General features: G+C 50.2%; 1 protein-coding gene across 3 annotated transcripts in view; it reads right to left on the reverse strand.

The window, feature by feature from the left end:
* Window positions 1-15,751: 15,751 nt before the first annotated feature.
* The window catches only part of cog4 (component of oligomeric golgi complex 4), an 86,963-nt gene continuing 85,929 nt past the window's right edge, over window positions 15,752-16,785 (reverse strand). For all 3 annotated transcript variants that reach the window (XM_070897761.1, XM_070897760.1, XM_070897759.1), the window contains one exon: window positions 15,752-16,194. In XM_070897761.1, coding sequence (XP_070753862.1) covers window positions 16,060-16,194 — 135 coding nt within the window. In that variant the 3' untranslated portion in view covers window positions 15,752-16,059. The remainder of the gene's footprint in view (window positions 16,195-16,785) is intronic.

Below are 16,785 nucleotides of genomic sequence, written 5' to 3' on the forward strand. Positions count from 1 at the left end.
GGGACATCGGACGCGTTGCTGACTTCCCACATAGTACAGGAGGAGCATAACACGTGTCCGAGCTCTCCTGCCATGACTTAACCTCTAGATAAACTTAATTTGGCAACAACAAGGCTAAAAGGTTACTTAATGATATAGAAAAGAAAAAGAAAAACTACTTACCAATCACCAGCCAATCACTTATCCCCTTGGCTGTGACGTCACTTTTCGATTTCTTTCTGCTTTTTTGCCTTCTCACCCTGCTGCAGCTGCACCAGCTGGCCTCTCCGATCTCCTGCTGGGCCTTTTTATAGGCCTTGGACACTGCCCCGGACTCCCGCCTCCTCGACTGCCTCTCCGATCTCCTGCTGGGCCTTTTTATAGACCTCGGACACTGCCCCGGACTCCCGCCTCCTCGACTGCCTCTCTGATCTCCTGCTGGGCCTTTTTATAGGCCTCGGACACTGCCCCGGACTCCCGCTTCCTCGACTGCCTCTCCAATCTCCTGCTGGGCCTTTTTATAGGCCTTGGAAGTGACTGGGGCCCAGAAGAGGTGAGGGCCATGGGGCAGCCCGGGCCAGCCCATACTGCGATATGTGTGCGCGCTCAGTCTGTGCAGCAGAGCTGATCTCCAGTTAGTCTTGGATAACCCTTGTCAATGGACCAAGACCTAGCTCTGTCGAGCCCGTGTAGTGGCTGGTGTGCAACAGCCACCCCACATTAAAAAAAATCCACGCACAGGCATCGTCCACCCTTCAAGATGTAGTTCTGGACCTGGAATATTAGGTCTTCATTGAAACACCTGTGAACTCATCCCTTGTTGGTGAGGAAGCAAGTCATCCTCGTTTCGAGGGACTGCCTATGATGATGATGATGGGTGAATGGGACTTGGTGCGAGTTACAATATGGGCAGCAGAGTTTTGGATGAGTTAAAGATTATGGAGGGTGGAAGATGGGATGCTGTGAAGGAGAATATTGAAATAGTCAAGTCTAGAAGTAACAAAGACATCGGTGACGGTTTCAGCAGCAGATGAGCTGAGGCAGCGGTGGAAATGAGCGATGTTATAGAGGTAGAAGTAGGCAGTCCTGGTGATGGAGCGGATATGGAGCAGAAGAAGCTCATCTCAAATCAGATGCCAAGGTTGCGAATGCGAACAGTCTGGTTCAGTCTCAGACAGTGACCAGGGAGAACGATGGAGTTGGTGGCTAGGGAACAAAGTTAATGGCAGGGACTGAAAACAACGGCTTCAATCTTCCCAATATTTAGTTGGAAGAAATTTCTGCTCATCCAAGACTGGGTGTTTGACAAGCAGCCTGACAAATCAGAGACAATGGAGGGGTCGAGAGAGGCGATGGTGAGATAGAGCTGAGTGTCGTCGACGTACATGTGAAACTTGATGTGTTTTCAGATGATGTCACTGAGGGAAAGCATGTAGATGAGTAATAGGACAGGGCCAAGGATAGATCCTTTGGTGACTCCAGATCTAATGCTGCAGGAGTAGGAAAAGAAGCCATTGCAGGTGATTTTCTGCCTACGACTGGATAGATAAGAATGGAACCAGGCGAGTGCAGTCCCAGCCAGCTGGACGATGGAAGATGGGGTGGTCAACCGTGTCACAGGCTGCAGACAGATCGAGAAGTATCAGGACGGATACTTTACCATGGTCACTGTCACATATCAAAGTCACAAATGACGTCCTAAGTGCCGTTTCAGTGCTGTGGTAGGGGCGGACACCTGATTGGAGGGATTCAAACACGGAGTTGCCTGTAAATGGGCATGGATATGGGAGGTGACACCACGTTCAAGGAAAGGGAGCTTGGAGATGGGGCAGTAGTTTGCAAGGAGAGTTGTCTGACTCCGAGTCTAGAGTGTTACCACTGAGCCAAGGCTGACGGCTTGAACTAGCAAACTAAGTAACAGCTATATAATCCAGTTATATATTTATGGTCGTCACCTTCCACCGAACTCCGTGAAAGGAAAATAAGAAAAGGATCGAAACTCGAAGGACTGAGCTAACCTCTCAGAAATAAATGTGCTAATCTAAACTATTTCTTGGACATTTACAATGGATTTTTCTCTCTCTCAAGGAAGGGGACAAATGGAGTTTAAAATTGAGTAGTTCCTATACTTTTTTGATTAAGGGGATTAATAGGATAAAGGTAGAGAAAATGTGTCCATTTGTATGATCAAAGCTAGGGGCCATATAGGAAATAGGCGGTCTTAGTTATGCTGCGGATATGTGGTCGAAAGCTCATTTCAGGGTCATATATGACACCAAGATTGCGAACAGTCTGGTTCAGCCTCAGACAGCCGTTATTGGGGAGAGGGATGGAGTCAGTGGCTAGGGAACAAGGTTTATGGCGGGGACCAAAAAACAATGGCTTCGGTCTTCCTAATATTCCAAATATTCAATTGGAGAAAATTTCTGCTCATCCAGAACTGGATGTCGGACAAGCAGTCTGACAATTTAGAGACCGTGGAGAGGTCGAGAGAAGTGGTGGTGAGGTAGAGCTGGGTGTCGTCAGTGTACATGTGGAAAGTGACGCTGTGTTTTCAGATGATGTCACCAAGGGGCAACATGTAGATGAGGACAGGCGCACCAACATCAGCGTCCTCATTCAGGCTAACATCTCCAGCATTGAAGCACTGACCACACTCGATCAGCTCCACTGGGCAGGCCACATAGTCCGACTGCCAGACATGATTCTCCCAAAGCAAGTGCTCTACTCTGAACTCCTTCACGGCAAACGAGCCAAAGATGGGCAGCGGAAACACTACAAGGACACCCTCAAAGCCTCCCTGTTAAAGTGCGACATCCCCACTCACTCCTGGGAGTCCCTGGCCCAAGACCGTCCTAAGTGGAGGAAGTGCATCCGAGAGGGCGCTGAGCACCTCGAGTCTCATCGACGAGAGCATGCAGAAATCAAGTGCAGGCAGCGGAAGGAGCGTGCAGCAAACCAGTCCCACCCACCCCTTCCCTCAACGACTATCTGTCCTACCTGTGACAGAGTCTGTGGCTCTCGTATTGGACTGTTCAGCCACCAAAGAACTCACTTCAGGAGTGGAAGCAAGTCTTCCTCGATTCCGAGGGACTGCCTATGATGATGATGATGATGATATAGATGAGAAATAGGAGGGGGCCAAGACTGAAGCCACATGTCAATCTTTACAAACTACTCGTGTCAGTGGTTCTCAAACATTTTCGGGCTGGGTCCTGGGCAGGTCCCTCCGTGTATACTCATAGTGGTAAGTCTGGAAAAAAATCTATTCCTCCTCACGTGGCGTTTCTCCGTCCCCTCCATTTATCTTTCCTTTCCTCCACTAGTTTTTCTCTATTTCCTCCTATTAAGAACATAAGAAATAGGAGCAGGAGTAGGCCACCTGACCCCTCAAACCTGCTCCGCCATTTAATACGATCATGGCTAGCCTAACATCCATTGGTGAGGAGTCGATAGTTGAGGCTGGGGTGACTGTACATCTTGAAAGTTTTCAGTTGATCAGAGAAAGCCAGCGTGGATTTGTGAAAGGTAGATCATGCCTGACAAACCTGATTGAATTTTTTGAAGAGGTGACTGAAGTAGTGACAGGTGAATGTCTATGGATGATATTTATATGGACTTCCAGAAGGCATTTGATAAAGTCCCAAATCATCATCATCATAGGCAGTCCCTTGGAATCGAGGAAGATATGCTTCCACTCTTAGCATGAATTCTTAATGGCTGTACAGTCCAATATGGGAATTACAGTCTCTGTCACAGGCGGGACAGACAGCGGGTGAAAGAAAGGGTGGGAGGGACTGGTTTGCCACACGCGCCTCCCGCTGCCTGTGCTTGATTTCTGCATGCTCTCGGCGACGAGACTCAAGGAGCTCAGCGCCCTCCCGGATGCACTTCCTCCACTTAGGGCGGTCTTTGGCCAGGGACTCCCAGGTGTTAGTGGGGATGTTGCACTTTATCCGGGAGGCTTTGAGGGTGTCCTTGTAACGGTTCCGCTGCCCACCTTTGGCTCATTTGCCGTGGACGAGTTCCGAGTAGAGTGCTTGCTTTGGGAGTCTTGTGTCTGGCATGCGAACTATGTGGCCTGCCCAGCGGAGCTGATCAAGTGTGGTCAGTGCTTCAATGCTGGGGATGTTGGCCTGGACGAAGACTCTAACGTTGATGCGTCTGTCCTCCCAGGGATTTGTAGGATGTTGCAGAGACATCGTTGGTGGTATTTCTCCAGTGACTTGAGGTGTTTACTGTACATGGTCCACTTCTCTGAGCCATACAGGAGGGCGGGTATTACTACGGCCCTGTAGACCATGAGTTTGGTGACAGTTTTGAGGGTCTGGTCTTCAAACACCCAAATAAGGAACTGTTAACTAAGGTAGAAGCCCATGGAATTGAAGGCAAATTATTGACCTGGTTAGGAAATTGGCTGAGCGGCAGGAGACGGGGCCGAAATTCAGGGCCCCCATCAGGCCTGTTTCTGCTGGTATGTGGCAGCCAGGCAGCGGAATCCAATGTCTGCCAATTCCTCGTCGAATGGCCACTGCTAGCCAAATTCTGGCGGTCCCCACTTCCGCCCCACTGCTGCCGAGCAGCCACAAGTGCATTGCCGGGACCCCCCCACCTCTGTTGATATTCAGGGCTAATAATCGAATGCCCGCCGAGCAGTGCCCCCGACAGCTTTTTCTGTCGGTGCGCCTTTCATTCCCTCTGAGCCCAGGCTGTGTGGTGGCCATTAAAGGCAAGGGCCCAATGCCGCCGCCGCCGCCGCCGCCATTTTATTTTTTTTGTCGGCTGACTTCCATGTCGGCTGGACTATTGTGCCCCCTGGTTCGGCCGGGCCCCTCTTGGGTGCCAGGCCGCTGGCCCTCACTGGTGGCCCAGTGGCCGATGCTATGGATTGGGTGATTCCCCTTTAATGGAGGAGACAGATGTGGTGATTCAGATGTGCAATGCCGTCCCCATCGCTCTGCTGCTGAGTGCCAGCAGCGGAGAATCCGCCCCTCACCAGCAATTACCGCCGCACTTCTGCCCCAGTTATGTCCGACTTCCAGTCCGCTCAAAAAAAAAGACAAAGACCTGAATATGGATCAAGAGTTCACCTCTTCCGAGACGGCGCTAAAAGCACCTCAAAAACGGTGAGTGCACCAGCTTTCTGGTGGGCCTGAATTTCGGCCCCAGAGAGTAGGGATAATGGGCAGGTACTCTAATTGGCAGGATGTGACTTGTGGTGTCCCGCAGGGATCTGTGTCGGGGCCTCAACTATTCACCGTATTTATTAACGACTTAGCTGATGGCGTAGAAAGCCATATATCAACATTTGCTGATGACAAAAATATAGGCGGCATTATAGGCAGTGTAAATGAAAGCATAAAATGACAAAGGAATATCAATAGATTAAATGAATGGGCTTAACTGTGGCAAATGGATTTCAATGTCGGCAAATGTGAGGGAAATTAGGAAACACTTCTACATACAAAGGGTGGTAGATGTTTGGAACTCTCTTTCGTAAATGGCAATTGATATTAGATCAGTTGTTAATTTTAAATCGGAGATTGATGGATTTTAGTTAACCAAAGATATTAAGGGATATTAGGCCAAAGAAGGCCTAAGGGATATCCAAAGGGAGTTAGGTCACAGTTCAGCCATGATCTCATCGAATGGCGAACAGGCTGGAGGGCTAAATGGCCTAATCCAGTTCTTATGTTCCTCTGAGTGAAACTAATTGGATGGCTGTTTCAAAGAGCAGGCACAGGTACGATGGGCCGAATAGCCTCCTTCTGTGCTGTATTATTCCTGCTCCGACATTGTGAATTTCTGGGTGTGTGTGTGATGCTCTCCCTCCATCCCCGCCAGCTCCTGGACAAGCTCCCGCCACCCTCTGGGATTGTCCTGTTGTCCAACCAATTATCAAACTGGAGCCCCAGTTATCAGAGATGAGCCTTCTTTTCATTATCTGATGTGTATTTAGGGAGTTTGAAGTTCAGAGCAGCAGATCCGACCCTGCCACAGTAAGAGATTGTGAGAAAACACACTTCAGACGTTCTGTGTAACAAGGGCTTAATCCTCAGATACATCAGGAGCGACTGAGCCTAAAGTCCCGAGAGTTATGAAGAATAAGTGGTGATCTCATTGAAAAATGTAACATTCTTAAGGGGCTTGACAGGGAAGATGCTGGGGTGATGTTTCCCCTGCTTTGAGAGTCTAGAACTAGGGGTCATAGTCTCAGAATAAGGGGTTGGTCATTTAGCACTGAGGTAAGGATAAATGCGTGGCAGCATGGCCCAGCAGTCTGTGCGGCCCCTGGCCTGCGAGCACCACGGGAGCAGGCCGGGATTCAGAAGGAGCAGTGGGGCAGCCTGGCCCAGCAGTCTGTGCGGCCCCTGGCCTGCGTGTACCACAGGAGCAGGCCGGGAGGCGGAAGGAGCAGCATAAGCTGGAGCAGGAGAGCAACGGCAGTGAAGAGTGACGTCACCATGGTCCAGGTCGATGATTGGAGCGTGGACAGGTACTGCAGGAGTGGCGAGGTTGGGGTGAAGGAGCGGCGAGAGATTGTAGAGGGACGTGATCGCGGCCCAGGAGAGGCAAGAGTTTGGGGCCCAGAAGAGGCGAGGGTCTAGAGGCAGCACGGACCAGCCCACACTGCGATATGTGTGCGCACTAGGTCCATGCAGCAGAGCTAGTCTCCAGTCATCTTGGTTAATCCTTGCTATTGGACTGTTGAGCCCGTGTAGTGGCTGGTGTGCAACTGCCACCACACGTTAAAAAAATCCACGCACAGGCATCTTCCACCCTTCAAGATTTAATTCGGACCTGGAATTTTAGGTCCATCATTGAAACACCCGTGAACTTTTTGACGTGGAAGCAAGTCATCCTTGACTCGAGGGACTGCCTATGATGATGAAGGAGAAATGTCTTCATTCAAAGGGTTGTAAATCTTTGGAATTCTCTACCCCAGAAGCCAACATATGCCCTTTCCTTTAAGTGAGGCAAAGACAGCCGCGCTACACGGAACATTGCTCATCGCTCTGCCGCAACCACCCCCTCACTGCCTTTAGCGCTCCAAGGGATGTGCTTCGCGCTCCTCGAGGGAAGTAGAGCGTTAAGTACAAGTTCCTGTCAGCTGCAAATCTTTTTTGGTACCGGCAATATTTTTGTGCTCCTGGATTATTAAAGGAATGGTGGGGTTCATAAAAGAGGAGGAGGAAGTTAATGTTGCAGTAGAGGAGGGGGAGCAGAGATATTGGAAAGGATAAAAATAGATAGAAATAACAAGTCCAGATGGGATGCATCCTAGGTTGCTGAGGGAGGCAAGAGTGGAGATAGCAGAAGCTCTGACCATTTTCTTTCTATCCTCCTTGGATATGGGAGTGGTTCCAGAGGACTGGAGCATTGCAAATATGTTACACACATTCAGAAAAGGGGAGAGTGAAAACATGGTAACTATAGGCCTTGTAGTGGCAGTGGTGGGAAAACTTCTAGAGACCAGTGTCAACAACAAAATTAGATCTCATTTGGGGAAGCATGGGTTAATAAGGGAACAGCCAGCACAGATTTATTAAAGGCAAATCGTGCCTGACTAACCGGATTGAGTTCTTTGATGCAGTAACCGGGTTGAAGGAGGTAGTTATATATAAATTACCTGGATTTGAGTCTTGGGAGTTAAATTTCGATGTTTGCTGATGATACAAAATTTGGCAACATAGTAAATAGTGAGCAGGATAGTAGCAGACCTCAGGAGGACATAGACAGACTGGTGGAATAGGCAGATGCAATTTATCCGGATAAGTTTTTTAAAAATTCGTTCATGGGATGTGGGCGTCGTTGGCAGCATTTATTGCCCATCCCTAATTGTCCCTTGAGAAGGTGGTGGTGAGCCACCTTCTTGAACCGCTGCAGTCCGTGTGGTGAAGGTTCTCTCACAGTGCTGTTAGGGAGGGAGTTCCAGGATTTTGACCCACAACGATGAAGGAACAGCGATATATTTCCAAGTCAGGATGGTGTGTGACTTGGAGGGGAACGTGGAGGTGATGGTGTTCCCATGCGCCTGCTGCCCTTGTCCTTCTAGGTGGTAGAGGTCACGGGTTTGGGTGGTGCTGGCAAAGAAGCCTTGGTGAGTTCCTGCAGCCGGTGGTGGAGGGATTGAATGTTGAAGGTGGTGGATGGGGTGCCAAACAAGCGGGCTGCTTTGTCCTAGATGGTGTCGAGATTCTTGAGTGTTGTTGGAGCTGCGCTCATCCAGGCAAGTGGAGAGTATTCCATCACACTCCTGACTTGTGCCTTGTAGATGGTGGAAAGGCTTTGGGGAGTCAGGAGGTGAGACACTCGCCGCAGAATACCCAGCCTCTGACCTGCTCTTGTTACAGTCACAGTATTTATGTGGCTGGTCCGGTTAAGTTTCTGGTCAATGGTGACCCCCAGGATGATGGGAGATTCAGTGATGGTAATGTCATTGCCTGGCACTTGTGTGGCGTGAATGTTATTTGCCACTTATCAGCCCAAGCCTGAATGTTGTCCAGGTCTTGCTGCATGCGGGCATGGACTGCTTCATTATCTGAGGAGTTGTGAATGGAACTGAACATGGTGCAATCAGCGAACATCCCCACTTCTGACCTTATGATGGAGGGAAGATCATTGATGAAGCAGCTGAAGATGGTTGGGCCTAGGACACTGCCCTAAGGAGCTCCTGCAGCAATGTCCTGGGGCTGGGATGATTGACCTCCAACCACCACAACCAGTGTGGTGATGCACTATAATCTAAATGGTACTATATCTAGGGTGGGTGCAAGAGCATAGAGACCTGGGGATGCATAGTCACACATCTTTGAAGGTGGAAGTGCAAGTTAGGGCAGTTAAGAGATAGTATGGGATACTTGGCTTTATAAATAGGGCCATTGAATACAAAAACAAGGACATCATGCTAAACCTTCAAAGATCACTGGCTCAGGTCACGAGACCTCAGCTGGAGTATTGTGAGCAATTCTGGAAACCACATTTTACGGAAGATGTCAAGGCCTTTGGAGAGGGTGCAGAGGAGGCTGACCAGAATGATGCCAGGGATGAGGGACTTAAGTTATGTAGAGAGAGTGTAGTGCTTCAAGCAGAGAAGGTTATGGGGAGACCTAATCGAGATACGGTATTCAAAATTATGAGGGGTTTTGATAGTGAGTCGGGAGAAACTGTTTCCTCTGGCAAGTGGGTCGGTAATCACAGGTCACAGATTTAAAATCATTGGCTAAAAATCCAGAGGGAAATGAGAAATTTTTTCGCAGAGGATTAAGATCTGGAACGTATTGCCTGAAAGGGTGGTGGAATCAGATTCCATAGCGATTTTCACAAGACAATTGGACATGTACTTGAAGAGACCTTGGGACCGAAATTGCCTGATATCGATGGGCGCTCACGCCTCCGGGAGGCGCTAACGGGCGCAAAAATCACCCCTGCGGAATTCAGCGGGAGTTTGCGGAGGTGCTTTCGTCATCGTGCACATCACCCCCTTACCACCCCGGAAGATAAATTGCCCTGCACAACCTACCTTAGCACCTGGCGATAGCAGCTTGACCTGTCGCGTTGCAGTCGGGAACCGGAAGCACCAGCGCTATTTAAAGGCGCCATCTTGGAAAGTATTTTTTGTTTACCGTTGCTTATTTATGCTTTCCAACTGTTATGCAGAATGGCTGGTGGACCGATAGGAGAGATTTTTTTAGCTCAGTCTTCTGCCTCCTGCCCTTTCCCCTGTATCACTTATGGCACTTTAGACGTTCTATCGCTTCATGGGGGCTGTGCTCCACCACCTGCTCCGACTTCACTGTCAGAGGATGCTTCGCCGAAGATAACGATACTGCCAATTACAGAGGGAAAGGCATCGAGAGAGGGAGAGAGAAAGGCGATGACAAAGAGAGGGAGAGGCCCAGGGACAGGCAACATGCAACAGCACAGGGACAAGCACAAACACATTGCGAGAGGAAGGCAGCACCATAGGGCTACCAACAGGAGACCTTCCTCTCCCCGGGTATTCCGACAGCAGTTATCCTACATCAATTTCACTGAGGAACAGTGTGCGTGAAGATTTTGTTTCAGCAAGGAAGTGGTCTCCGAACTCTGCCATCTACTGCAACCAGACCTCGAGCCTCACACCAGGCTGAGGATGGCGATCTCAGTGGCAGTCAAGGTCACTATCGCTCAATTTCTACACCAATGGATCTTTCCAGAGAGCAACAGGCAACATCTCTAACATCTCGCATCCATCCATGAGATCACAGATGCTCTGTACAGAAGGAGGATTGATTACATCTCTGTCCCCATGACCAAAGAGAAGGAGCACGAGCGTGCATGTGGCTTTGCCAGGATAATGGGCTTCTCCATGGTGCAGGACGCTATTGACTGCACTCATGTTGCTTTGCGGGCACCGCATTACAATCCAGAGATCTTCCATAACTGCAAAGGCTACCACTCACTGAATGTAGGTGGTGTGGGACCACACACGGCGAATCCTCACCGTCAATAACCACTATCCTGGCAGCAGCCATGATGCCTTCATCCTACGACAGACCGGTATGCCAGCTCTGTTCCAGCCACATCAAGCTCGCAGCTGGCTGGTCGGGGACAAGGGCTATCCGCTCTCCACCTGGCTCATGACTCCCCTTCGCAACCCCAGCACTCATACAATGAGAGCCATGCCGCCACCAGGAACATCATTGAGCAGACCATCAGGGTGCTCAAGCAACAGTTCCGCTGCCTTGACCACTCGAGAAGTGTCCTCCAGTACTCGTCTGAGCGGGTGTGCGTATTCGCCGTCATCTGCTGCATAACGTGACCATCATGAGGGCACAGCCATTGCACCAGGCATAGCCACACCACCTGAGGAGGAGGAGGAGGACCAATAGGAGGAGCAATAGCAGGAGGATGAGGAGGAGCAGGAGCTTAACAGCTGCAACGGAGGAGGCAGCGATTCCATCGCAATCCTGCATGGGCGGTCCGTGACCATCTCATCAGAGCTCGGTTCCACTGATTTCCATCCCACTGCCCAATTCCTCTGGATGTCTCCATCACTACATCAATTTGCCTTTTCATACAAAAGCCCCAAGTCCAATCACCATTTATCAAACAACTCTCGATTATCCGCACACGGATGCAACGGGAAACCGTTGTAACGTCATTTAAAATTCCGTGTGTGACGTCACTTTGAAACTGATGTTCCTTTCGAGCCTTGAGCCTGGCTTTTAAGAGCTCTGCCTTGCCTCAGCTCCCGCTGCTGCTCACACACAGGTCCACTGCCTCCGTCGAGCCTGCACTTGCCACGCTGCTTTTAAGCGCTCCACCTTGCCTCAGCTCCCGCTCCCACGCAGTTCCACTGCCTCTCATAATTCATTAAAATGCCACGAACAGTTACAAATCCCTGGGAGGACAGACGCACCAACATCAGTACCCTCGCCCAGGCCAACATCCCCAGCATTGAAGCACTGACCACACTGGATCAGCTTCGTTGGGCAGGCCACTTAGTTCGCATGCCACTTAGTTCGCATGCCAGACACGAGACTCCCTAAACAACTGCTATATGCGGAGCTCCTTCATGGCAAACGAGCCAAAGGTGGGCAGCGGAAATGGTACGAGGACACCTTCAAAGCCTCCCTGGTGAAGTGCGACATCACCACTGACGCCTGGGAGACCCTGGCCGAAGACCACCCTCGGTGGAGAAAGTGCATCCGGGAGGGCGTTAAGCTCTTCGAACCTCAACGCTACAAGCGTGAAGAGATCAGGTGCAGGCAGCGGAAGGAACATGTGGCAAATCAGTGCCACCCCCTCCCTTCTCCCGACGAATATCTGTCCCACCTGTGACGGGGTCTGTGGCTCTTGTGTTGAACTGTTCAGCCACCAAAGAACTCACTTTAGGAGTGGAAGCAAGTCTTCCTCGATTTCGAGGGACTGCCTATGATGACGAAGTGCTGGTTTGCAGAATGTGCACAGACAGAAGCTCAGAGGCTGGTATGTAAGAGTTGTGGAAACATGTACTTACCTTGACCACTCGAGTGAGATTGTTGAATTTCTTGTGCCACTGTGTAGGGCTTCGATCTACCACGGTGCTGCCCGACATCTCCACAGCCACCTCTGCCCACATCACCCTAAAACCTATGGAGTTGGCCTTCTCCCAGATGGAGGGAACAATGTCTCCCTCCTTCTCTCCACTGCCCTCTCCAATGCCACGGCAGTCAACTCCAGAAATGATGAGAATGACCAGATGCTGCCTGAAACGACATCCCCTTTAAGAACTAGAATGAACAGTAGGCTGATTATCGCTGAATGAACGCCAGCTGAAATTGGGTGCAGCCCCATTAATAGCACCCCTGCAGCACCTCACTGAGTCCTCAGATATCGCCTCGCTGCATTTCTGAGGTAAAAATGCCCAATTTACCACAATTTTGCAGTCCATCTCGCCGGGTGCTAAATGTTCAAACATATAAAAGTTAGCGCTTATTCGCAGGGATAAGGGAATAAATGGGGTATGGGACTAAATTGGACAGCTCTTTCAAAGTGCCAGCACAGGCACGATGGACCAGATGGCCTCGTTCTGCGCTGTAAGTTTCTATGGGGGAAATTTTAACCCCAAAAAACAAGTGAATTTGGATCGGGAAGGCGTTTAAAGTATCAATAATCTAAATCTCGACTTCAACCCGGTTTTAACGGAGGCGGGATTAGGTGCAGGCAACCAACTGGCTCCGAGGAAGCAGGTTGGCAATGTAAATGTTATAATGAGGCTGTGCCTCATATTGCTCCACGATTTCAAATTTAACTTGACCGGCTGGGCTTCCCAGGCCTCGGGAATCCTGTCAGATAAAGGTAGATGAGGATTGCTGGATCCAGCAGCTAAGTGTCTTTCCACTTCAGTGATGGGTCCAGCGTCCGTGCCTCGCCAACTCTCCATGATCGGACACACCCACCACCCTTCCGATCTCCTTCCCACCACCCCGATGAGGGCTCCGACCTCACCCCCCGAGGGCTCCCACCTCACACAGCCCACAGCCCGCACCCCGGCCTCCAATCCCTCAGCCCTACAATCTCAGACACCTTCCTTCCCACCGACCTCAGATATCCGAACCAACACACCAGCATTTCCCCTCCCCCGCCACCCTCCACTGGGCTGCCCAACTGCAGCCTGATGCTGAAGGCCTACCTCTCCTAAAGTCAGCCAGCCTCTCGATCTGGCTGGTTGCGGCCGGCAAAGAGGGGAAAAAACTCAGGTCATGTTGTTAAATTCGGCTGGGCCCGACCTCAATCCAAGCACCTGGCTCCCTCCCCACCTCTGAGTAAAAATCCAGCTCCGTGGTTCTAACCCCAAACCCTAAACACTGACATTAATGGACGCTTCTAACAGCCCTAACCCTGAATTGCAGTGTGTGATGCCGGGCTGACTGCGGTGTCAATAGACATTGGGACATCATCAATGATGCAGGTCAAACACGTGGTCAATGGTCACTCCATTCGGGGCATCCTTTGTTGGGACTGATTTGCAGGGAGGTTGGTTGCTCGGCACCAATATTAGTGACATCATAAACCAGTGACATTTCCATGGCAATGTGCTGAGTATTGTGACATCATCGGTGTAACTTGGCAGCAGTGAAATAATCCACGTCCCATTTACAGTGTCACTGAAGTTGGGTTCGAGGGACCACACTGAGTCTGAACTTGTATTACCGGGTCCGAATCATTCAAATCCGCTGATACTGCCCGTGTTTCCCATCGAGGTGGACAGCCTGTCTGAAAACAAGTGTTTTTGTATATTGGAGTCCTAAATGAAGGGTCATGGCCATAGTGCAGGACCCCACTGTAGTCGAAAAGAGGAAAGATGACCTTGTTATTTCCACTTGTTCCCGGCCCATCCTCGGACTCTCGCTGATCTCCACCCAGGCCTCAGGCTACGGCAGGTCTGCTCAACAACCCTGGAATCAAACCTGCTCCCAGCTCGAACTTTCTGACCTTGCACCTGAACTCTGTTGTTGCTGCAGTTCCACTGTGTGTAAGTATTACTGCTGCAGTCCTGAAATCCTTTGCTATCTTCACTGACCACCTCCCAGCTACCACCAGTCTCCGATGGCCCCTTCTATCACTGATCTGCCTCTCAGCCTTCTTGCTGGGCACTCTGCAGCCCACTGTTCTGAAAACTAACTTGAGCAACTTTAGACATTAGTTGATGACTTCTCATATCACCATGGGTGTAAGCACATCAACATCAGTTGGCTTTGTGTACCCCATTGGCCTGAATATTATTTTTAAACTCTCCTCCCATGAAGATGTTGTCTCCTTACCAATGTACAGTACCAGAGGCGTTAGATGTGGTCTGGTATCACCCACTGTCACATGAGCCTCGTCAGACTATTCAAACAGAAGGGGCATCACAGGGAATGGTATCCTCACCCGATGTTCGCACACCCACAACACCCTCCAGGAGTTACTGGGCAGTAAGTGGGAATGGCTGGTTTTCACAGGCACCCACAATACAGGGTTAAAAATTACTCCATGCATTACATTTATCCCACAGTCCTCCTCAAGCACGGGAGGCCTGCCCACATGAGGCAGACTGAAGCCACTTGTCAACGTTTGGAATATTTTTGTCCCAACTTATTGTAGTTAGCGTTTCTCAAACATTTTCGGGCCGAGTCCTGGTCATGCCACTTAGTCTAACTACATGACTTTTTACGTGCTCTGCTCTCTGTTGGCCCTTTTTTTGCTCTGTGGGCTTCTCTGGGTGCCTGCCAGTGAGGGATCTATGCCTCCTTCTGTGCCCTGGTCACAGGGCTCTCACAGGCACTCATCCCTGCTACCTCCCCGATTCAAAAATAGGCAGTCCCTCAAAACGAGGATGACTTGCTTCCACGCCAAAAAAGGATGAGTTCACAGGTGTTTCGAATGAAGAACCCGAACCACATCCTCAAGGGTGGAAGATGCCTGTGCGTGGATTTTTTAACGTGTGGTGACCATTGTACACCAGCCACCACATGGGCTTGACAGAACTAGGTCTTGGTCCAGTGGCAAAGGTTACCCAAGACGGCTGGAGACCAGCTCTGCTGCACGGACCTAGTGCGCACACATATCGCAGTGTGGGCTGACTCGTGCTGCCCCTGGACCCCGAATTCACGCCTCCCCTGGGCCCCGATCACATCCCTGCAGTCCCTCACTGCACTTGCTGTATCTGCCCACGCTCCAATCACCGACCTGGACCTTGATGACATCGCTCTTCGCTGCCGTCGCCCTCCTGCACCAGCTCGCGCTGCTCCCTGGAGTAGTACGCCTCCATGCTGCTCCCTGTAGTACGCCTCCATGCTGCTCCCTGGAGTAGTACGCCTCCATGCTGCTCCCCGGCCGCCGGCCGCCGCTCGCCGCTCCTTTTATAGCCCCGACCTGCCGTTGGTGTTGTCACACAAGTTCCTCCTCTCCTGTCGACCCCGGACACTGCTCCTTTGTTCCTGTGCTGATCTTCCGTCCCTCGATTTCCCACGTCCCACTCTGACCAGCTGATTCCCTCGCTCCTCTGGCTGCACAGCTCAGCAACTCACTGCTTATACTCACTGAGCCATTCTGATCCAAAATAGCACATGATCTTGCCAAAGGAAAACTTTGCATGGCCATGAGGAACGAGCGGAGGAGTGGGACTAATTGGATGGCTCTATCAAAGAGCTGGCACAGGCACGATGGGCTGAATAGCCTCCTCCTGTGCTATTTGGGAAATCACACTCTGACAACAAACCATCTTTCTTATAAGCTGTAACACAAAACACAACCTGTAGTGCACAGTCCAAATGTAGTGGAGTAACACCCTTTATTCCAGTAGCAGGGTGTGGAAATATTGTCTGGTTCTGAAGCCATCCCTTCATTGATGAGGCACTGAAGCCGGACATGTTCAGAGAGTTTGTGAATTAACGATCCTTTAGGCCAACGACAGAAAAGTACGGGAATCGTTTCCAGTGCATACCAGACCATGTTGATGCAGTTTTTCCAAACACTAGACATGGTCCCACTGCCTGAAGATACACAAGTCTATAACTTGCTGCCCAAGGAGGAAGGATAACAACCGATTCTGTAAAGACTGCACAGGTGCTACAAGCGAAGCCTCTTGATATCCTCGCTACGAAAGTCATTCCGCAGTGCAAGCACCTGACGCACCTCAGCGGGCGTGAGACGCCAGGTCAGTGGTCCAGAGTTCTGTCCCCAGTAATCTAAAATCTCCGTAACCTGTAGGAAAAGAAAGGGAAGTGAGACACATGACGACAAAACCCACACTTGATATAAAGACTGACCAACATGTTAGAGCAGAATTATTCACTGAGATACAACAGGTGGATATTGATGTGGTAGTGTAACGCACATAGGCACCGGTAACAGGAAATGTGTGTGTGCCAATTGAAAGGGTTTCCAGGGGCAGAGACTGAAAAGGGAGAGGACTTGGGAGTGATAATTGATCACACTTCAAAATATCTGGTGAGGCAGTTATCAATGTTGGATAGTGAGAGAGTCTTGGACTGAAAATCGAAGCAAATTATACTGGCATTGTAGCCACCAATGACGAGGCCAGTTCTGGAACATGACGTACAGTCTTGGTCATCAAAAAGGTAGAGACACAATAGAAAGATTTCAGGGAAGCTGGCCAGGACTCCAGACTTAGGGGTGAAGTAATAAAGGAAGGCACAAGCAGATAAACTTGTTTTCACCGGAGAAGTCAGATGAGAGACATGACACAGCTCATTAAAATAATGAAACCTATAATTAAGATTAAAGTAAGCAGCTGTTTAGTTTAGGACACACATACAGAATACACAAGTCTCA

The sequence above is a fragment of the Pristiophorus japonicus genome, chromosome 13, assembly GCF_044704955.1.
Source record: "Pristiophorus japonicus isolate sPriJap1 chromosome 13, sPriJap1.hap1, whole genome shotgun sequence".
In the NCBI taxonomy this organism is placed as follows: Eukaryota; Metazoa; Chordata; class Chondrichthyes; family Pristiophoridae; genus Pristiophorus; species Pristiophorus japonicus.